Raw genomic sequence first — 23,143 nt, 5'->3', positions numbered from 1 at the left:
TTTTCAAATTTTTAATTAATAGTTAAATGTTATTGTCGAGGGGCAGAGGCAGGACTCCACACGCACACACACATATAAAAAAAATGCCTCAAGAAAAGGCCTTAGAAAAGGCCTTATGCCATTTGACCTTAGAACTGAAGAAGCTTCTCGGATGAGAGGTGAAACGTCTTCAAGTAACTTAAAGAAGTCCAGACGCTTTTCTTTGCAAGCTCCTTTGACTCAAGAAAAGGGCACTTGGGGCACCCATCGGGAAAGAGGCAGGTGCTCAAGCCCCCCTCTGCATGTGCCTTTCAGTTAACGTTTAATTCCTGGTTATGTGCCACCCCAAAATATTCAGACATTTTTTCTACAATAGACAAACTCCAGTCCATTTGAAACATCTATCCTACACAACATCGGAGGGGTTACTTGAGAGCAGAGGGCTGAGCATTACAATTTGGAGGAGGAGTTTCCAAAACCCAGCCACACCATTGGCCCTGGGCCCCGAAGTGCTGCATACATCACAAGTGTTGAGCGAAGATAACGTCCAAGTACAAAAACCGAAAGTCAATGAGGCCAATCACCTCCCTTGGTCGTGTTAGTACCCCTATAGAATGACGAGTACGGTAAGAAGCAAGTGTTAAAAGTGTCTGTTTTATCGTCTTCTTTCGGGCCTGTCGACGCTTTTCTCTAAACCTTTCAAAGTTACCATGATATATAAAAGCCAGAAGGAGACCGCTGAACGAAACTTGTAGGGATGTTCGCTGTTGTCTGTCTTCAAGCAGGAATGTTTTTTACTGTTAATTACGCAGGCAGGGATGTCCTATGTAGACTGGCAGCCGTAAGCTGGTCAAAAAAAGTGTATGTAAGCCGGTGTTGCTTAATAGTTTGTCACCAGCCAGTGTTGGCAGGTCACAGCAGCCTGCAGAATAGAGCAGAGAGGAAATAATGACTTTTTACGGGGTTTCCTCGATAAACTTTGTATTCTTTATAGGGTATTTATTTTCTCTTAACTCACTTTTCAAAATAAAAACAAAGCCCAAAACGTATTTTTCCCTTATTGTAAAGAGAAACAGAAACTATAAATACCCACTGTATGTGATTTCGATTCCAGTCACTTGTGCTTTAGGCCAAAAGTGGTTTCGAAGGTATTTCGGGTGTCAAAAATTAAAAACAACCCCCTGCTTATAATGTGAGGCGAGCACAGTACAGCATAATAGCAGATTAACTGGATAACTATAGCGATGCACAATTACAAAATAATTGTTCAAAAGAACCCGCTTTGTGAATAGCAGTCATTCATCTTCTTTCTTTCGTTGTTCTTTCATTTTTGCTTTTATTGCTTCCGCTTTTGTAGCAAAGAAATTTTATTTTATATCTTCACTATTTTGTTCTGGCAAAAAAAAATACAGTTGGATCCTTAATTACAATGACCCTTTTTTGTAGTTTTCCCTATGTACACCATCACACTGGGTTATAAATCAGACGGACTCACAGTGACTAAACTACAGACCTCCAGGTTGTTTAAATTCAAGAGGTTTAACAGGGTAAAAAGCGATGAAGTAATGGAACAAACTAAAATCATTTGAAATATAAGGTAGTGCAGCCACTGAAGCCACCTTCGGTTGCTGCTTGTTTTGGGGTATTTTCCATTCAGCTTTGTCCTCATAAAACAAACAAACAAACTATGATCTATTGGGTGAGACCAGATTATTGACTTGGCCACTAAAGAAAATCTTATTTCATGACCTAAGAAACTCTTGGGTTGGTTTTGCAGTAGGGATTGGATTGTTATCCGCATGCACTGTGAAGTGGTGTCCAATGAATTTTGCAGTATTTGACTGCATATGAACAGAAAGAGCAGCCCTGTACACTTCACAATTCATGTTGGTACTTCTAATCAGTAGTCACATCATTAATAAATACTGATAAACTGTTACCACTGGCAGCCATACATGCCGATGCCATACCGAGGCCTCCAATATGTTTGACAGATGATGTGGTATGCTTGATTTAGTCGACTTTAGAAATAATGCTGTGATAATGCACTTGAGCTGTCTTCTATTGTCAATTGTCAAATTAATTTGAACCTCTGAAAAAAAATACTGTGTATATAAATGGGTGTAATTCCTGAATAGTTAATTAAATACTTTTGTTGAATTCCTTTAATTAAAGCTGAAAGTCTATAAAACGTGATGCTAATGAATCCAAACAATGGTGTCCTGTGCTGCTGCCCACACCTCTGGTCTGTTGTTTTCTATCCTGTTACAAGTGTCCAACATCTTAACTTTACGACTGTTAACATAAACCTTACTCCTTCCTCCAGTATAAAGATTCAGCCACTGCAAGCCTAAAGGATGAGGAAGAGTTCACGGATATATTGGAGGAGAGGAGGCGCACCACTGATCTTGGTTATGCCCTGAGAACCTTTAACCCGCAACCGTACAAAGGAGCCCCAACCCTTTCCACCTCTGACCTCAACAAAGCTGTACTGGAGTCCCAGTATCTGTGCTATATTATCAAAGAGGTGAGTCTTTTTTTTATTTAAGGCAATGAAGCTTTACACTATAGCACTGCCAATATGGAGTGAGTCTTTTTGGCTCATATTCCCTCTTAGATTGCCATGGAGACGGGGTCATCTGTGGAGAAGGTGAAAGAAGATGCTTCTAGGATTTTGAAGGAAATGTCTCACAATCTGCAGCTGGGGTTTATCAGGCTAATGGGCTACACTCTAAACAAGGTGTTCAAGAGACTCTACAGGAGCATCTATGTCAACATGGAAGGACTCAACATGGTCGGGACTCAATACACTTTAATCAATTGTTTAACAGTTTGTTTCAACATATATAGTAGAATGAATATATACATATATATATATATATATATATATATATATATATATATATATATATATATATATATATATATATATAGTAAACCATTTTTACTCCTCAGCCGTAAAAGGCTGATACAGTATTGTAGTCACCAGGCAAGCAGGCAGGTAGCGTGGACACCTAAGTTTGTGAGTTTGATAACTTGAAAACGAAGCAATGTAGGAGTTTCACATTAATACTGTAGGGGTATCTACTAAAAATCTCAGATGAGTGTGAATCTCATTGACCTTGACCTCAAGGTTGGAGGTCAGAGGTGTAATTTTCTGTACATCTTGTGAATCTGATAAATTGAGAATGACGACGTAGAACTTTGAAATTGAAACAACTGGTGCATCCTCAAGTGAAACTGGCCATCACCAGTATTTTCATATATTTTCATATATTTGCTGTAGGATTCGGAGGTTTGCCATTTAACATACTTTAGCTACACAGTATTTTATTAGATTTATTTTACTTTTTAGCACTTAGGATTTTTTTGTTCCATCTTACTAATACTACAAATAGAACCTACTAGTGCAGTGTGTAATTTCACTGATTTCTGGAAAATTTTAATTTTTCTGTCACTGCAGCTGCAGCAGGCCATCCAGGAGAGTCCTGTGATCTTGATACCCAATCACAGGAGTTATGTGGACTTCTTGATTATATCCTACATCCTGTTCACCTATGACATCCCAGTACCTGTCATTGCTGCAGGAATTCGCAAGTATCTATTCATATTAAGACAACAAAATGTTTTTTTTAAATCATACTACATTATATCCAGTTAATTATAGTGTAGCAACAAAAAAATATATTTTTAAATTTTTGTCTCTTCTGCTCCATTTTAAAGGTCTTGCAGATGTGGCGATTATTGGAGGGCTTCTGCGTCGCTCTGGAGCTTTTTATATCCGACGAGCAATCGGCTCTGACAAGCTGTACTGGGCGGTGCTTTTAGAATATGTACAAACAATTGTCAGGGTAAGACGATGACTTTTCAGCATATTCCTGAATGCATCTTTGGTAATAAACTTCAATCAAAGGAAGGGTTCCAACAGCATAATGTGTTTTCTGTAGACAGGATATGCTCCTTTGGAGTTTTATGTAGAAGGTTTCAGGAGTCGCACACTGAAGTCTCTAGTGCCAAAGCTTGGTAAGTGTCCAAATTTACCACCTTGTTTTTTTTAAGTGTGTCCCAGGATATCAAAGTGCGTGCATCTGATTCTTTTGGACTTTTTCTGTCTTGCTTTAATTTCATTGTGTAACTAGGCTAAATTATACTTTGCTGTAACTGACTGGTTCAAAAGTATGACTTGACTCTGCCTTGTGTAGTAAATGATGGACGAGACTTGCTTATCTTTTAGTGCTGCCATTTATTAATTGGGTAAGTACTAAGTATGTACTGGCCAGGCAGGTTGACTCATTGCAGGTGAGTTAAACACAGTGCACTCAGGCTCGTCCCTCATAATCTGGCAATGTTTTAATGCTGAAAACTAATATAACAAGTTCATTAATATAAATATTGTGTACCTGGATAAGAACAGAATATGTACTGGTCATATTCTGGTTATGTATTTGTAGTGTGCTGTGTTTGAGCTGCATGCAAAGGTAATAGCATATTATGGTAGCATAGTATCTTGCTAGCTAAGCTAGCCAGTGTACAGTACTATTATGTGACTGTTTTATCACCACACATTGGCAACAATTCACCTGAACTCTTCTTATTAACAGTCAGACAGTTTGCAGTGGCCATATTCTTATCACCAGAAGGCATAGCTTACATTTTCACTGCTATATAGATGACACACAACTTTATCTATCCATGAAGACAGATAACACACACCAATTAGTTAAACTGCAGAAATGCCTTAAAGACGTAAAACCCTGGATGGCCTCTAATTTTCTGCTTCTAAATTCAAATAAAACTGAGGTTATTGTACTCGGGCCGAAAACCTTAGAAATATGGTATCTAACCAGATTCTTACTCTGGATGGCATTACCTTGGCCTCCAGTAACACTGTGAGAAACCTTGGAGTCATTTTGACCAGGATATATTCTTCAATGCACATATTAAACAAATATGTAGGACTGCTTTCTTTCATTTGCGCAGTATCTCTAAAATGAGAAATATCCTGTCTCAGAGTGATGCTGAAAAACTAGTTTGTGCATTTATGACTTCAAGGCTGGGCTAGTGTAATTCATTATTATCAGGATGTCTCAAAAACTCCCTAAAAAGCCTTCAGTTAATCCAAAATGCTGCAGCAAGAGTACCACAGGGACTAGAAAGAGAGAGCATATTTCTCCTGTATTGGCTTCCCTTCGTTGGCTCCCTGTTAAATCCAGAACTGAATTTAAAATCATGCTCCTCAGATACAACGTCTTAAATAATCAGTCCCCATCTTATTTTAATGACCTTATAGTACCATATCACCTTATTAGAGCACTTCGCTCTCACACTGCAGGCTTACTTGTTGTTCCTAGAGTATTTAAAAGTAGAATGAGAGGCAGAGCCTTCAGTTTTCAGGCCCCTCTTCTATGGAAGCAGCTTCCAGTTTCGATTTGGGAGGCAGACACTGTCTTCACTTTTAAGATTAGGCTTAAAACTTTCCTTTTTGCTAAAGCATATAGCTAGGCTGGATCAGGTGACCCTGAATCCTCCCTTAGTTATGCTGCAATTGGCATAGGCTGCTGCTTCCATGATGCATTGAGTATTTCTTCTCCAGTCACCTTTCTCACTCAACATATGTTAATAGACCTCTCTTGAATCACACTTGTTATTATCCCTGGCTCTCTTCCACAGCATGTCTTTTATTTAATCTTCCTTCTCTTACCCCAACCAGTCGTGGCAGATGGCCACCCCTCCCTGAGCCTGGTTCTGCTGGAGGTTTCTTCCTGTTAAAAGGGAGTTTTTCCTTCCCATTGTCGCCAAAGTGCTTGCTTACAGGGGGTCATATGATTGTTGCGTTTTTCTCTGTATGTATTATTATAGGGCCTACCTTACAATATAAAGTGCTTTGAGGTGACTGATGTTGTGATTTGGCACTGTATAAATATAACTAAATTGAATTGAATTGGCAGCACGGTGGCACGGTGGTTAGCACTGTCCTGAGTTCAATTCCACCATCAGGCCGGGGTCTTTCTGTGTGGAGTTTGCATGTTCTCCCCGTGTTTGCGTGGGTTCTCTCCGGGTACTCCGGCTTCCTCCCACTGTCCAAAGACATGCAGTTTGTGGGGATAGGTTAATTGGATAATTCAAATTGCCACTAGGTGTGAATGTGCGAGTGAATGTGAGTGTGAATGGTTGTCTGTCCCTATGTGTTAGCCCTGCGACAGACTGGCGACCTGTCCAGGTTGTACCCCGCCTTTCGCCCTATGACAGCTGGGATAGGCTCCAGCGCCCCCTGCGACCCTGAAAAGGATAAGCGGAAGTGAATGGATGGATGGATGAATTGAATTGAATATCCTCCATAGTGGTTGCACAAATGCCAAAATCTAATGATCATGCGCAGTGCTGTGATATACAACCCACCTCAGGCTTGTCCCTCGTAATCTGGCAATGTTGTAACGCTGCCAGTGGTATTAATCCACTGCCTATGAGAAAAGGGCACCATTGAGTCAGTAAACATCACAATACACAAATAGATCGTGGTTAACATGGCAAGTGGAATCACATACAACATAAACACTGTTACAATTGCATATGAATGTGATGGACTTTCTCTGTTCTGCTTTTCTGAAAGCTCTTCTCCACGACCCTAATTACAGAGATCTTTATCTGGTTAATAATTTATGTTTAGGTCATATTGTCATGTTTTTCTATTATTTTAGTTCTCTTAAATTGAAGGGTTGTTCTAGGTTTAGGATATTTTAAGAGTTAAAAGTCAAACAAGTTTACTGGTCATTTTATGTATAATTTTAATATTTATTGTTCACCTTTTTTCTGTAGGTATGATGGACATGGTGCTGGAGCCATACTTTAAAGGTGAGGTGTTTGATATTACCCTGGTGCCCATCAGTATCAGCTATGACAGAGTGCTGGAGGAGTCATTGCTTGCACTTGAGTTGTTGGGTGTCCCCAGACCAAAAGAAAGCATCACCGTAAGTTTCAGCCTCATTTATGACTTGATAAAAAATTCCCATATAATCTTTGTTTCTAAAAGATATGAAACTACATGCCTCTTGCCCTCACTCTTTCCCTGCAGGGACTCTTTAAAGCTAGCGGAGTCCTGCAGGAAGATTATGGCTGCATGCATGTGAACTTTGGCCGCCCCCTGTCTGCCCGACAGCTGTGTGAAGGAAAGATAAATTGGAGCGAGTACAACCTCATACCAAGGTACAGATTTCCCTTTTTTTCTCTTTTTTTGCCAATATCACACATGGCTGTAGGTACAAATATGAATATTGAGTATCTACCAACCAAAGTCTAAATAGAAAAAGTCTATAGAGTCTTAAGTACTAAATAACTTAAATAACTGTAATTTATCATCTATATATTCTTTAATTGTAATCTCCATTAGTTGTATACAGATAATTCAACTGAAGAATATAAAAACCTTTACATTTTAAAATTGTAATTTTATAAAGGTTTTACTTACAGTGAGTAATAAAAAATTAAACCAAAATAACTTGGTAAAATGCACCAAATTAACAAAAACATTAACAAGTTTAATAATAATATAACTTAAATTAATATTTGTGTCACTGTAAACCTTCAAAACTTCAAGACACAGCCTGTATATAACTTTAGAATCTGTCTCGTTTTCTATTCAGAAATCTTCCCCAGAGGCCAACTGCAGAGACCCAGGACTGTGTGAACTGGCTGGCCCATTTGATTGTACGAACCCAGGAGGAGGGCTCTTTGATCAGCCCTTGGTCTCTGATGGCCTGCCTGTTGCTCCAGACTCCATTCACAACTTTAACGGAAGAGGGTCTGCAGTGGCATCAGCTCACAGAAAAAACCCTCTGGCTCAGGAAGCTGGTGCTGGATTTCGGGGCCCGTCTGAACTGGCCTGGTGGGTGGGCCAGATAGATTTCAAAGATATCAATTTATTTGAATTATGCTGTGTAGAAAAGCCACAGCATCAAGCTTAGGGTTAAGATCAATATAGGCTTTGCTTATAATGGGCCTTTAATGAAGCTTGCTTTCCCTTCAGTAACCAGTAGGTGGCCTTAGGATACTGCAATGCTAGACAACCAGACAGTTAATGTAGAAAGGTTAGTAGTTTCCCTGTTGGTGCATGTGACAGCGTCTCACCTCAGGGCACCAATGGCTCTTTTTGACCTGGTCCTGTGTGGATCATAAAGATTAGGTGAATGCAAGTCGGCACAAGTGTCCAGAATCACTTAGGAGCCACTGAACTGTCTCACTTCACAGGTGTCCTGTGTGTGAACATTGACACATGCAGGCACGTGTGCACACTTACACATGCACACACACTCGCACACATGACTTTGTGAAGGTCTTATGACCCTCAAACTTATGTGAAAGTTGCATTTTGCAGCACACATCCCAGACTCAGAAGTGATGTCATCCACCGTGGCTCTTCATCACTCCATTGTCCATCATAAAGAGGACCGTATCTACCTGGTTCAGGATGAAGACCCTGCGAGGCAAGATCCACTGAGCCCAGAGGAAGGTGTGATGAGGATGGCGGTAGTGGTGCTGATGCTGGTTTCCTACAGGAATCAGGCATTGCATGTCTTTGTGCGTCCAGGAATACTTGCTACAGCCATCCACATCACAAAAAACACACGGAAGGGTAAGAGTTAGGTGGGGTTACAGATTCTCAGTCTCATGAATGGGCATATCTTGTTTAGCTGTGACCCATTTTTCTGTTCACAGATGAGCTCTTCAGCTTTTTCTGCTTCCTGCAGGACGTCTTCTCCAATGAATTTATCTTTATCCCTGGCAGGGCAGTGCAGGTAACAGCCATGTTTGTTAGGATCAGCATTATTTTGTGCATGAATTGAGTCAAAGGCCAAGGTCACTGTAGCCTCTCATTTATCCCATTCTTGGGAAAAGCTGACCTAAGAAATTTTGTGCTTATGGTCCTTACGTTTTTTGCTACTGTCATATTCATACACACTTGTATGGTTAACCATGAGGCAGATTATTATCATGGGTATATATTTATTGTTATTCATCTTGCATATATCTGTCTCTCCATCATTTAGGACTTTGAGGAGGCATGTTCACTCCTGCAGAAATGTGGAGCAGTCCACATCAGTCAGCAGGAAGTGATCGTGTTGGAAACGGGGCTGGAAGTTTTATCCTTTCTGCAGAAGCTGCTGCAACCCTTCTTAGACTCATATCAGGTCCTTTTAACTTGAGTATCTCTCTCTGTGACTAAGTGTATTTAGTGAGGAGTGACTGTTGTGAACAACATATTATGCACACCGTTTTTTCTGAGCAGAACTGAATCCAGAATTATCCAATTTTAATTTGGAACTTTATTTGATTACACATACCACTTTTGTCATATAGTTTTATTAGCTTGACATGCTACCACGTACACTAATTGTAACTGTTTTCAACCGCACATTTCTAATTTGTTTAAAGAATGAACTTGATGTATAGAGGAGTCTAATTCTACTTTAAGCAGCAATCACATAATCTTTTTTCATCATTAGAGATTTCAAAGAATAGAAATAACAAGTCCTAGATAGAGTGACAGAAGCCCTGAGGTGAAGATAAAGCCCTTCAGATAACAATCTTGCTTTCCAAATCACAAGCTGTGCATGAAACAGAAAGGAATGAAATCTTAGCAAAAAAAAACAAAAGTCATAATCTTTGGAAAGAAAAGAGCACACGTGCATTTGCTTCTTCTCAAATTCAGTAACTGTTTCACTTTTAATCCTGAAAGTTGTGGATCTTTTAAATGGTTTCCTTCTGCTGAACCAGAGCATCCAGCATAAACAACTACTTTGGTCCAAATATGTCTGCCGACACCACAGCTATGGCTATGAATGTCCCTGGAGGGTTCAGGATCCCAACGAAGGGGAAAACAGCGGTGACCAAAGCCATTTAATTAGTTTGATAATAAAGCAGGTTGCTGACAACTCTGTTGTTCCATTTTGCAAAATCTGAGCCAGGAAAGAAGTAGCTCCACGGTTGGAGCGGTGTCAGCTCCACTCTAGCCATCATTCCTGCACCGTTTAAATATAGGGGCAGCATGGCGGTGTGGTGATTAGCACTGTTGCCTTACAGCAAGAAGGTCCTGAGTTCGCTTCTACCCATGTTTGTGTGGGTTCTCTCCGCTTCCTCCCACAGTCCAAAGACATACAGTTAGTGGGGTTAGGGTAATTGTAAATTGCACATAGGTGCGAATGTTTGTCTGCCTCTATGTGTTAGCCCTGCAACAGACCGGCGATCTGTCCAGGGTGTACCCTGCCTATAGTACCTGGGGTAGGCTCCAGCCCCCTGTGACCCTGACAAGAATAAGTGAAAGCAGACAGATTTACTGATTTTATTTTGAAATATATGAACTGATTTTTTTATACTTTGAATGTGCAGTATTTTCGTCCATGACTGTCTAAAGTCTAGAAACCATGGACACCAAATGTTGTACTTTCTCCCTTGAGTTGCTCTGCCAGGCGTTTACTACAGCTTCCTTCAGCTGCTTCTTGTTTATGAGGCTTTCAGTTTCTGAGTTGAGGTCAGATGACTGATTTTTACAGACCATTTCTTTGTTGATAAAACCCTTAGATTGCTTGTGCCGTCTCTTAGATGTTTTCTGCCAAAGTCTAATCTGGCCTTCCTCTTACATGTGTAATCAGTGGTCTACACCTAAACCCTCTGTATTTCCAGAGGGTTTACATTCTTGAAGACTTTCTGGATTCAACACTGACCATGATAAAACCTATCTTCCTGAGAGTGTTCTTGACTTGGTTAGATCCGTCACAATCTAGTTTAAGTTGTCTTCTGTGATCTTTCAGATGTTTTGATTGTGGATTTTATAGCTGGTGCAACCTTTCTGTTCACTAGTGATTTGACCACTCCTGAAGTTTTTTTTGCTATCTCTCTGATGGGTTTATGTGGGTTTTTCAGCCTAATGATGGTTCCCTCACTTGAGGAGAAAACCACAAAAAGTGTCAATGTCCAACAAATTATGGCCCTTTTAGTGTAATCTAAGAAAGGTCATTAAACATGAATCACTTTAAAAAAATTTCTCACATATTTATGACTAACAATCATGGCATTGTTTCTAACAACATGAAAGGACATGCTGTACTCTCATCTTTTAAACTTATAAAATTTAAATATTTTCCCTAAGCCATTTTATGACCATAAAACAAAACTGTATTAAAAACTTGATTTATAGAATTTGAAAACTTTTTGTCTTTAGTAAGACAAATACAGTTTTGTCCACTTCATGGTTTGCCTGCATACAGCACAAATATATTAAGATCATCTTTAGAGAGGGGGTGCAGTTCATATCACAGAATCTGAAGAGATACTAAAGATGAGTCCTACTTATGTGCTTTAAAATTCACTGGAATGTTTTTTTTTATTGTCCAGCTGATGTTCAGGTACTTGTGTGAAAAGGAAGATCACGTGTTTACTGAGGAACAGTTCCTACCTGATGTCCGAAACCTGGCTACAAAACTCATCCTCTCAGGTACAACTGAGTGTGTGAAATGACCTCTGACCACTAGAGACCTCTCCCACCTGGTAACTAGGGATCAAGAACCGGTTATTGTAGAGAACTGGTTCCCATTAGCCCAAATCCTTGGAATCGTTAGTCAGCCTGCTTATCAGTCCCTTTTTTTGATTCTTGCACTCTTGTTACAATCAGCTGATTTTAATTTGTGTGTCAAATTGGAAAAATAGTGGCACAGTCTCCAGCGTGGATATGGACATCACTTTTATTTTTATTGCAAAAAAGAATGAGAGCTTGATGGTAAAGTGGAGACTGATCCAGAACAGAAACATCTGCATTATACTGTTAATACAACTTAGGCTCTTTGCAAGCACCTGCACAGACAGCATGCTAATGCTAAGCTAGCCAAGAACCAAGAGTTGCGTTAAAGCTGAGTAAATGCTGACCCCAGCCCAGCACCATGATAAAGTGAGCCTTCATTTGCAGTGAAGCCGCTGCTTAACTTCAACAGGTAACAAACTGATGAGCAGTCAGGCTGCTACCTCCGTTTCTACCTGTTCATGTTTCTAGAGTAGAGTCACTGTGACGATCACTTTAAAATGTCTTTGTGCTGGTTTTTTTATCTTTGATTTGTGTTGTCAGCTTTGTGTTCATAGCTAAATACTTAGAGAAAGATCACTTTTGTAATGAGTAGAATAACAAATGTCTTTCTCCTGGGTGTAATTAAGTAATGTACTTTTTTACTTTACTTTTTTTGAGTAATGATCCAAACACTGATCACAACTAAGATGGGAAATTTGTAATTACTTTGCATGAATGTAATGTCATTGATATGCTGCTTAGAGATAGTCACGACTCTCAAAGTGGAGCCAGTGAGAATCGATAATGGAATCGCAAAATTCTTATAAATTCCCATCCCTACTGGTAACTTACAAACTTACAGTTTGTGGGGTGTTTGTTTGTTTGTTTTTTTTGCAGGTGACCTTCGCACCTTTGAAGTCCTGTCTTCTGACACACAGAAAAATGTTCTTTCTGCACTGCGGAGACTGGAGGCGGTGACGAAGTTGAGGGTGTGAGTAATGAAATTAAACCTACATCCCTGTTTGGTTTAAGTTCATTTTCTTTGCTGGTTATGGCTGTCCATAATGCTGATGCCAAAGTTACAGATGCACTCCTCTCATCTCAGGTCCCAGCAGAAGGAATACAAAGTGAACAAAGCAGCTGTCAGCAGAACTGGTGACATACTCTGTAAGTTTATTTGTGATATTCCAGTAACGATAAAGTTTTTTTTGTGCGTCTTGAGAATTATTATTTATTTTACCTTGCTGTCTTTAAATATACTGATTATAAAATGTCTTTACTGTGGTTGAGTTTGCTATTCTGTTTAGTACGGTAGACTAAGGGATCCATTTTTCCTGTTCTCTCACTGTAGCTGGGAAAGTCCCTCTTGAGAGCCTCCACACTACACCTGATGCAAGGCTTCAGTGTCAAGTGGAATAAATTCATCCTCAGTATCAGCTCACAGCCCCCTCCCCAATGAACTTACCCGTCTATTCGCTACTTCTACCTCATTGTCATCCCTGTGGTCTCTTTATCTTTACACAGTCAAATCGGTACAAATACAGTCTGTGCTCACAGGCAAAATACTTGATCCTTGATGCCGGCCAGACTTAATCTACTGAATGGTGGCTAACACTCTGTCCTTTATAGACCTGAGAGGACTGAGATGAAGCTAAACGCCCTGCAGGATAAATACTGGTAATATAAAGGTGGCCTATTACTGATTTTGTTTCACTTTAACCAAAATCAGTAGGTGAATACTAACATTTAGGTTAAGATAACTGTACTTTCCATTGCTGATCTTGTGGGGTTTTTTTTTAATATATTGCCAAAGATGTATTGTTTACTTCCATAGATGACTAACTGAGAAAATTAATAAGAGAGCACTTTAATTAAACTTGGTTTCCAATAAGATTTGGCATAAAACACTTGGTTGTATGTAAAAGAATGTTGCAATAAGGCTCTAAACACCATAAAAAGCAAAGATCTCAGGTTTTGTTTGAGACATTGTTTTTCTTAACATTTCCATAAAGGTGAAACAAATGTAACAAAATGCGCCATAGTTGTTTTGCCCCACCAATTCCCCTCAACAGTGAATGAAAACCAGAAGTCTGAGTTGAATCTCCTGCCCTCCCTGCAAACCAATCAACACTGTGCTGTACTTCTAACCCCTCAGCAGTTAGAAGAAGGACCCTTACTGTAGACACGATCTGCATGTCTAATGTTTAGTGAGGTGAGAGTCACTTTTCCCAGGCTGCCACTGATGACATCCTAAACCTGCAGGAGATAGAGGATGTTCAAGAAGCTGTGCTACTGTCCCTGTCCAAAAAGATGATCCTACAGCTACTTCATGTAAACAAAATTGATTTTGATAGAGGAGGATTAGTTGGCATGTGAAAACTGATATTTTCCAAAACCTGGACTAACAGATCATGCGGCATTTTATGTAAAGAAAAATAGGGGCCATAAAGGTCTGGGGCTAGCAGCTGTTCATTTACCTACATCTTAAAATCTGTGTGTGGGAAACACTTTTTCTTTGTTATAAAACTGCAAAACATGAATTCTGGACAACCTGACAGTTTTCCTAACCGGGTGTACTCTGCCTCTTGCCCTATGGTAGTTGGAACAGGCTCCAGTTTCACCCCCAGAAACTCTGAATTGGATAAGTGGAAGAGAAAGGATGGATGGAACTATAGATAGACAAAATAAAATAAAGAGTCAAATAAATAAGAACATTAAGTGCCATAAAAAAATACAGTAAAACAATAAAATAAACAGGTAGTTTTACAATAAGTAAATAATAATAATTAATTAACTTTTCAACAGAAGCCCATTTAAACGACAATGTTTTTAACTGCTTTGTCAAAGAGTCCTTAGAGTCAACTAAATGTAGTGGCAGTGGTTGCCTGAACCACAGCCTTGGCATCACTGACTGAAAGGCTCTGCTCAACTGGTAAATAGAGTAGAACTCAATGATTTTTAGCAAATTTGGCATCAAAGTGATTTTAGTTAAAACATTTACATTAGTAACAAGAAATCTTACTGTAAAATTTGTGAATCGATTGACATCCACCATGAAGCATTTTCCAATGTCAATGGAAACAAAGTTTAAGAGCATGGAGTAGTTATACAGAGTACGCTATCTTGAACAGGTGGGTTTTGAGGGTGGACTTAAAAAGGGGGAAAGAACTGATGTTTCTGAGGTCAGGGGGTAAGGATTTCCAAAGTCGAGGGGCAGAGCAACTTAAAGCCCTGCACCCCATGGTAATAAGACGAAATGAAGGAACAGAAAGAAGAAGAGAAGAGGAGGATCTGAGGCACCGGGATGGGATGGAGAGCTTTACCAAGTCAGAGAGATATGGTGGGGAGAGAGAATGAATAGCCTTAAATGTGTAAAGGAGTATGTTAAAAATTAATACGGAGTTGAACCGAGAGCCAGTGAAGCTGCTTCAGGATAGGGATGATGTGGTGAGAGGGAGTCCTAGTAATAATACGGGCAGCAGAGTTCTGGACACGTTGAAGCTTGTTGATGAATTTTTGTGGCAGGCCAGATAAGTGAGTTACAGTAATCAATCCGAGAGGTAACGAAACTATGGACGAGAATAGCAGTGGCATGTGGAGTGAGGCGATTGATGATACGGAGTTGGAAATATGCTGAGCGAGTGATATTATTGATGTGAGAGTTAGAGGATAATGTACTGTCAAGAATGACGCCCAAACTTTTCACAGAGGAAGAGCGGGAGAGTTACTGTTATTGTAATTTATTAGAAATCTGTTTGTGTGTATCTTTTTATGCATTTATAGTGAAACATTTCAAGGGATCCCTTGAAATGTTGTCCCTGTTTTGCTAGTCACTATACAGTAGTTACAACTTAGAAAATATCAACTCATATGTATTATAGCTTATATATAGGTTTATAGGTAGTCCACCTACCCAAAGTCTGAGGCTTAGGGTGTACCTTAAGTCAGAGCATGAAGAAATGTTCCTAGTTAACACAGAACAGTAAGAAAATCTCAAATATATATAATTACTGCCTTTGTTGTAAACTCTAAATGGATTTGCCTGGATTTTTAGTTTGTTGTGAGAAACAGACTATTACGCCTAATCATTTCCATGCGAATGGAAAAAAACAAAACAAAAACAAAACAAATGGTTGGGAGATTTTTCACAAATCAATATCCAAAAGCGTCTACACAGCAACTGTACTCAGATTCCTGTGACGTATACACACTGAGTCATCGTGATTAAGCACTTTTAATGCCAGATTCATTTAAAAGTATAGGGTTTATCCTTTAGCCAAATCGAAACAACCATATTCATCATTTTAAAATTCACTGAGGAATAGATCTGATAAAGGTATGTACAGCATATTAAGATACTTTGGGGATGGCTTACATGTCCTGAATAAGATAAAGAGATGGCGTCTGATGGAGGAAATATTTCTACAGAATAATCATTTTCATTTTTGATACTTTATGTACAATTTTCTAATAATACAGTTTTGTGTGTACTGAGGTATTTTCATAGTGTTTTATTGCTTCTTTTCCTGAAGGGATGGTTTGAAATATTCCTCCATCACTTGTCATTTTCAGCTAATGATAAATATATTAGGTTTAGGTGTGTTGTGTTAGGTTTAACACAGATTTAACCACTGTATGCTATTAACTGTTTAATCTAAAATGCAAATTATTACCAGTGAACTGGTAATAATTTTGGCTCAGGTCTGATTACTGGCAGACATGTTGAATCAATAAATCACTTAAATAGAACTAGTCTGACAAAGTGAAGCAGGCTAAAATTACTCACAAATAGAATAGAATAGATTTCAACTTTATTGTCATTGCACATGCACAGGTACAGGGCAACGAAATGCAGTTTGCATCCATCCAGAAGTGCTTTAGTGATATAGATATATTACAATATATATTAGCAATAATATAGATATGTAAGCATATTACAGAAATGGGTCTATTATGGTATGTTATAATGTACACGGTATGAAGTATGTTGTGAATATTCTTTAACTATAAGTATGTACAGGCTATGAACAGGATATAAATATGAAAAACTATACAGAATATGAAATAAATAACTTTACAGAATCTGAGATATACAGCTATACAGAAATGGGAACTATGCAAGTTGTAAACAGTTGTAGGGTTAAAAATTATCGTATGTACAGAATGATTATTTACACAGAGCTATACAGTAGTGCAGTTAAGATAAGTGAGATATGTGGATAATTTCTACGGAGGCTATATAAAGTGCTAGTGGTTGTGAGTGGTGGTTCGGTCCATGTTATTATTGTGTGTTTGAGGGTACAGTTGTCCATTGTGGGTGTGTGTATGTTCAGTCCATGTGTTAACGTGGGTCAGATGTCAGGAGGCAGAGTTCAGGAGTCTGACAGCTGTGGGGAAGAAGCTGTTCCGGTACCTGGTGGTCTTAGTCCGGAGGCTCCTGTAGCGCCTCCCAGAGGGCAGGAGGGTGAAGAGTCCATGTGATGGGTGACTGGGGTCTTTGATGATTTTCCCAGCCCTTTTCAGACACCGCTTCCTGTAGATGTCTTTTATGGCAGGAAGTGATGCTCCGGCGATGCGCTGGGCAGTTTTCACAACCCTCTGCAACGCCTTCCGGTCCGAGGCAGAGCAGTTCCCGTACCAGACTGTTATACAGTTGGTCAGGATGCTCTCGATGGTGCAACGATAGAAGTTCACCAGGATGTCTGAGGACAGGTGGTTCTTCCTCAGAGTCCTCAAGAAGAAGAGGCGCTGGTGAGCCTTCTTGACCAGCTTGGAGCAGTTGGTCGTCCAGGTGAGATCCTCGGAGATGTGGACTCCCAGGAACTTGAAGCTGCTCACACGCTCCACAGCCGTCCCTTTAATGTGGATGGGTGGATGTGGGTCAACATTCCTCATTTGTGTTACCACAAATGAAAAAAAAAGAAAAAGGCATGAGTAGATATGATAGAAAGCATACATGAAGGGTTTTATCCAAAATCCACAACCGTGATACTGTAAGTTTCTTGTGTGACACCCTGGTAATGAGATACCTTTTTATAGGCCATCAGGTTGGACTGTACCAGCTGATATTAATTTGTACTAAGGGGTTAGGGTTAAGTATTTGTTCAATACTTTTCTCATTATTACACACAACTGATGGACATTTTGGACTTCAATTCAAGTTTATTTATACAGAGCCAAATCACAACAACAGTCGCCTCAAGGCGCTTTATATTCGACACAGCTGAACAGACACCACACTGAAATTTTACTGAATGACATTTTCTCATGTAAAACGCTGTATGCTTAAATGTAAAATTAACGCAATTTAAATTTTCCAAGAGAAAGAACTGAAAGACTGAATGTCCTGAGTGTGTTAAGTTACATGCAGTATAATCTAGTGAGTATGTTTAAAATAATAGTCTTCACTAAATTAAAGAGAAACATAGGTTTGTTGTCAACATCATTTAATTTAATGTAGCTAAAGTTCAATATATAACAACTGACTTGCACCCTGTACATTTGTTGTCATAGAAGTTATCTTAATTGTCAACCGACTCGCCCATCAGGTGTTAACAACCCAGAGCTGATGCAAACTGGGTGAGCCCAACTATCATGGGAGGAGTGGCAGAGGTGCATACAGTTTGCATTTACTGTGGTCAACCAGGTCATTTCATTGCTTCTTGCCAAGAGGCCAGACATCCAGTAAAGCTGGAGATACTGGTGGGTGGCTTATTACAAACTGCACTTTACAGCCTTACTCTTCCTGCCACACTCTGTTACAATTATGACTCTATCACCTCTGCAAGCCTTAGTTGCAGCTGAACAAAACCTTTTAGACTCTACACTTACTGAACAAGTCTGCATTCCATTAAACCACTCAAATAACCTATCACTGCTTCAGCACTAAACAGTCATCTTCTAGCCATCATCACCTATCAGAACTAACAACAGTCCCCCAAGAATATCCAGGTAGTATTTAGCATATGACTGTTCAATTGACCTCCTCCCTGGCGCTCCACTACCCACCAGCAACTCCCTCTGTGGAAAAATAAAAGGGAATCATCATCAGTGAAACTCCATCCATTGGTCACGTTACACCTGGCCTTCAGCAGCTGCATGTATCTCTACGTCTGACTATAGAGTAAGTGTGAGGCAGGAAAATATCCCCATAGCATTAGTACACAATTAACTAAAAGAAGGAATATGAAGCAAAACATTTGATCTCTGATCCAATAATAGCCTATAATAGCCTTATCACCAACCTGAACAATGTTGGAAAATAAGCAAATAAATAATTGTAAAGTGGCTGGTTTGATTCACACTAGAGTAACTTGTCTTAGAGATGTTTACTATGTTTTGAATGGACTAGGCCTATTTTTAAAATTAAGCCAAAGATACTGTATATTTACATGTAATGTAATGACAGAAGTGACAGTTTGAACATTTTCAGCAACGTAATGAACTCAGGAATGAAAGACATTGTGCAGTGGTGCTATCTAGCGGTGAGATTAATATTACAGGAATCCTAAAACGAGAAAAACATACGATTTGTTGTTGATTGTTGTTGCTATTAATTAAATCAATGATTTTTACACAGCTGTACATGAAAATATTATAATTAATACAGAATGTTGAAAACTAACTCACCAAAAAACAAAATCTAGCAAAGATACATTAAACTGTCACTTCATTTGAATCGCTCAGGTAATTAAACTTGAAATTCATATTTGCAAATCTAAAGATTGTACAATTTTTTTTACATTCCTGCATTTTTTCTGTGCAGTCCTGTGAAAGGAAACCTTTTGAATCACTGTTTTGTTGTAACAAGAGTAAAAAGCATCTTTTAGTTATTGTATTTATTTTGAACCTTTAAAGCAGCTTGTGGTAAATATAACAGACACTCTGTCACGGTCCTCAGTCGGTGACCCAGTGTTTTGTATTATTATTGTTATGAATTGAACTTAAATTTGTTATGATTTTTCATTGCTAGTCTCTTGGTTTTTGTTTCTGTATTTCTAGTTCTGTAAGCTCTTTAGCATCTCCTTATTTCCAGTCTTTACCTTTTGTTAATGTGCCTTCCCTCTGTTCACTGTCTTGTCTCTCTGTGCCTTTACTGTGGGACACAAATTTCTTGTTTTCCAGTTTCCTGAGACCTTACTTTTTTTAGCTTCTAGTTATTATGCTTTATTTTCTGTTACCCCTATTTCAGCTCTCTAGAGCGTAAGCTCGTTTAGTTCATCCCTCTGTGTCCTGCAAGTCCTGCATTTGGCACCTATCTCCTTCCTTCCACACAGCTGTAGCCTTTACACACAGTTACTGAATTTGACTCATTTAAAATTTTAAAGGTAAACAAAATAATAACCACTGACCAAATTTAAAAAAGCAAAACAAAACAAAAATAATATTAATAATGATAACAAAAAAACGCATTACAAAACTTAAATCTTCAGATAAAATGAACTGTTTTCATTTTGTTTATATCTATGTAAAAATGAAATATTTCTAATGCTCTGCTTTTTCCTTTAAATGTGGTGTCATATCATGATAAAAAAATTACTTGAAATGTGTATTGAAACAGAAAACATAAACCTACAATATATTTTTCACTACAGTTAACATTTTAATAACAGAACAGTGGTTTCTAGAATATATTTTTCATTTCATTATTGTTTAATCCACAAAACTTCTTTTAGTTCTTTAAGAAAATGTCTTACAGTGAAATAAATACAACTAAATCTTTTTTTTTTTTTTACATCTTGAATCCTGTCTGGCAGCTTTGGCAATCAGAATTATGATCTCAGTGTCAGTCACTGTCATTTATTCAGCACCAGTGTTTTGATGGGTATCAGTACATCAACACTGAAATGGTTTAACTGTAAATAATAGCAAGAATAAAACAAAGCAGATCGCAACAAAACTTGTACCATGACTTCATATATTTGAGTATGTTTGCCCTTTATGTTTACCTGGTTGTTGAATGTCCCTGACAGGCAAAGATGAAGACAAAGTGGCTAGAGGACAGCAGCCCTGAATCCCTCCAACACCCTCCCGAAAAAACATATTGGACCACATGTGGTGCTCTGCTGGCGAGAAGCTCCAGCCCTCAGCCCTCCACCTCTGGCTTCCAGCATAGACGACCCAAGTATGCCAATCAAGAGGTGAGTAGAAAGCATATTCATAAGCTCATAGACAATGTAAATGTTTTGACATCTTCTAAATCCTACAAAAACAAGAACTGAGCGGTGAAAAAATACAAACTGGCATTGTAGACAAGCCAAGAGTTTTGACACACATTACTCCATCTCTAACAGGTAAACACTGCCCAGCCAGTGAGGAGGTCAAGCCCTCAGCCCTCCACCTCTGGTTTACACTTGAACCGTGACTGGAGAGCAAGGAGATCCAGCCCTCAGCCCTCCACCTCTGCCTTCAAGCGTGGGAGAGAGGAGGCTGACCAGGAAGAGGTGAGTAAGCACAATGCTGTAAGCATCAGTGGTGGATATTTCAAGAAAAAAAAAATACTGTCATGTATTCACTGTATTCACTTCAGCTTTAAATGTTTGTCCTCTGATCTCTAATGACTGAAGCATTTTTAACCTGTTTGTTCCTTTTCGTTACTGCAGCAGGAACGCCAAAGATTCCAGAGCGGGTACTACAGAGTCCAGACTGACATCGATGGGTCCCTCCCCACCGTGCGCTTCCCTTATTGTTTTCTACCAAAAATTGTTAATGTTAATATTGTATGTACTGGGTATGGTGTCGGGGTGGTGGAACAGGTCTTCATTTACACCACAGATGGAGTATTTCTCACTCACTCAAGGGCAGTCTCCATTAGAGAGTCTTTAAGTGGCAAATCCATCAGCCACACATTTCTTTTCACATTTCTTTTTCTTCCTACCTACATAGTTACTGCTAAGTTTAAGATATAGAGTAGTAATGATAAGTTATTCGAAATGTACTAATAGTACGCTCAGAATATCTCACCATCTCTTTTTGTTAACTTTAAAAAAAGCTTTTAGTATTTAAGATACAGTAGTGATAAGTTTAGATTTAGATGTTCTGTCAATTCTGTTATAATCCTTCATTTACAATAAATTTTTGACTTTTCATGTTATGACATAAAACAAACAAAATAAAAACCAACTAATCTAATGGACCAGTTTTAGATTTTTATTGATTTGATGGGATGTTTCCAAAGGGTCGCGCCTATCTGTCTTTTAATGTTTTGTTTTATGTTTTCATTTATTTTATGTTTTTTAAGGTTAATAAAAAATTGCTAAAAGATTCAGTAAAGCCTTAACATTGTTTGCATTAAACTAATTCATTGTTTGGATTTTGAGAATATGGTTTCACTTCTTTATCAATCTGCAAACTGCCACTAATGAAAGAAAGCTCATGCTCAAACCATTATCTGCCCTGGTTTATTGATGAGTTTTGTTGTATTGCTAGTTCATTTTTCTCTCGCTCTCACAATGATGTGCGGTCATTCATTGACAAATGTACAAAGTAGAGAATGCCGCCGCCCGGTACACATTGCACCTGACCCCTATGGCGCCTCCTGCAGGAGGATAGGCCCATGTCCCTTTTTCAGGCTGTGCCCGGCCGGGTCCCAAGGACTAAGGCCCGGGCACCAGACACTCGCCCTCGGCCACCCTCCCTGGGCCTGGCTCCAGGGCAGAGCCCCGGTAACACTATCCTGGGCAGGGTGAACTGTTCCCTTGATATTGTATTCATAGGGGTCTTCTGAACCTTTGTCTGGTTCCTCACCCAGGACAAAGCCAGTCTAACCACATCACTCATCAAAGTGACTTCAGTCTCACTGACCTCCCAGCTCATTGTTCCTTCAGTGGTGCTGGTTTCAGTCATTATGCAAATGTACTGTTTATAAGGTTGGGGAAACCTGCAGTCACCTGAGACTGAAGACGTCACTTGGATGAGTGATAAAATGTTTCTCCCACTGAAAACGCTATGTCCAGATGAACAGAATCAGCTTTTGGGGAGTTTTTCATCTGTCCATTCTGGTGCAAAAACAATAATGACATTTATGTTTTGTGAATTGATCTGTTTTAATACAACTTTGTAATGGGACTTGTGATCAAGGCCTTTGTTATAAGCCAGGCAGATATCAGTGTCTTTAATTTTCTTTATAAATAATTCTAGACCATTTCTCTCATAATCATCATCAGCATAAAGGAAGGCAACCCATTTCCAGTTGAACTCCCTCAAAATGCTAAAAATCAGGTCTGCTATGTCTTTATTGGGATGCATTGCTCTCAAGAAAGATGGAAAAATCTGTTTTCTTGAAAAAATTGAACTGGTAGCTTCATAACTGACCTGTTAAAGAAGTAAAAGAGAAATGTCAACATAATCAGTCACAGTAACATAAATCTATATTGTATAAGTCCCAACCACTGCTATCACTTCGGACAAATTCTTGTGTGGTTCTTCCAGAGGTCGGATTAAACCAACTATTAAAAAATAGGTTAAAAGCCCCTGGGAAATTGATAGTATCTGTGCAATGGTCAAATATTTCATAGCCAAGAGACACATTTGGCAGTAGTTTGGTAGTATTGTTGATTTCTTCTGCAGAGAGATGAAGAAGAGTGATAAATTCAGTTTTAATACTTATTAAAC

General features: G+C 39.0%; 1 protein-coding gene across 3 annotated transcripts; it reads left to right on the top strand.

Annotated features, from left to right (window-relative positions):
* Positions 1 to 405: 405 nt before the first annotated feature.
* On the top strand, positions 406 to 22,145 carry LOC309697524 (dihydroxyacetone phosphate acyltransferase-like). 3 transcript variants are annotated; one of them, XR_014273848.1, is made up of 19 exons: positions 407 to 605; positions 2,306 to 2,506; positions 2,597 to 2,773; positions 3,443 to 3,572; positions 3,703 to 3,830; positions 3,927 to 4,002; positions 6,796 to 6,947; positions 7,052 to 7,182; positions 7,620 to 7,861; positions 8,351 to 8,608; positions 8,692 to 8,771; positions 9,024 to 9,164; positions 11,368 to 11,467; positions 12,428 to 12,521; positions 12,636 to 12,697; positions 12,882 to 13,207; positions 20,503 to 20,670; positions 20,824 to 20,973; positions 21,133 to 22,145. XR_014273848.1 is itself a non-coding variant. In XM_082519488.1 (17 exons), exons 1-16 carry the CDS (start codon positions 594 to 596, stop codon positions 12,947 to 12,949), a joined length of 2,052 nt encoding a protein of 683 aa, XP_082375614.1. In that variant the 5' UTR covers positions 406 to 593; the 3' UTR covers positions 12,950 to 12,953; positions 13,001 to 13,500. The 3 variants fall into 3 exon arrangements, 2 of the variants coding, with proteins under 2 accessions (XP_082375614.1, XP_082375613.1); XM_082519488.1 differs by lacking the exons at positions 20,503 to 20,670; positions 20,824 to 20,973; positions 21,133 to 22,145 and having other exon boundaries at positions 406 to 605; positions 12,882 to 12,953; positions 13,001 to 13,500; XM_082519487.1 differs by lacking the exons at positions 20,503 to 20,670; positions 20,824 to 20,973; positions 21,133 to 22,145 and having other exon boundaries at positions 12,882 to 13,500.
* Positions 22,146 to 23,143: the final 998 nt, after the last annotated feature.

The sequence above is a fragment of the Aulonocara stuartgranti genome (genome assembly GCF_965226115.1).
Source record: "Aulonocara stuartgranti genome assembly, chromosome: 20".
In the NCBI taxonomy this organism is placed as follows: Eukaryota; Metazoa; Chordata; class Actinopteri; order Cichliformes; family Cichlidae; genus Aulonocara; species Aulonocara stuartgranti.
Note: the sequence above shows the minus strand (reverse complement) of the source record. Positions and strands in the feature narration are given on the sequence as shown.

Bases quoted from the DNA above. Each gene is read 5' to 3' on its own strand.
- LOC309697524 (XM_082519488.1), top strand. The intron at 2,774-3,442 runs GTCGGGACTCAA...CTGTCACTGCAG, and splicing joins ACATGGAAGGACTCAACATG to CTGCAGCAGGCCATCCAGGA. The intron at 7,183-7,619 runs GTACAGATTTCC...TTTTCTATTCAG, and splicing joins GAGTACAACCTCATACCAAG to AAATCTTCCCCAGAGGCCAA.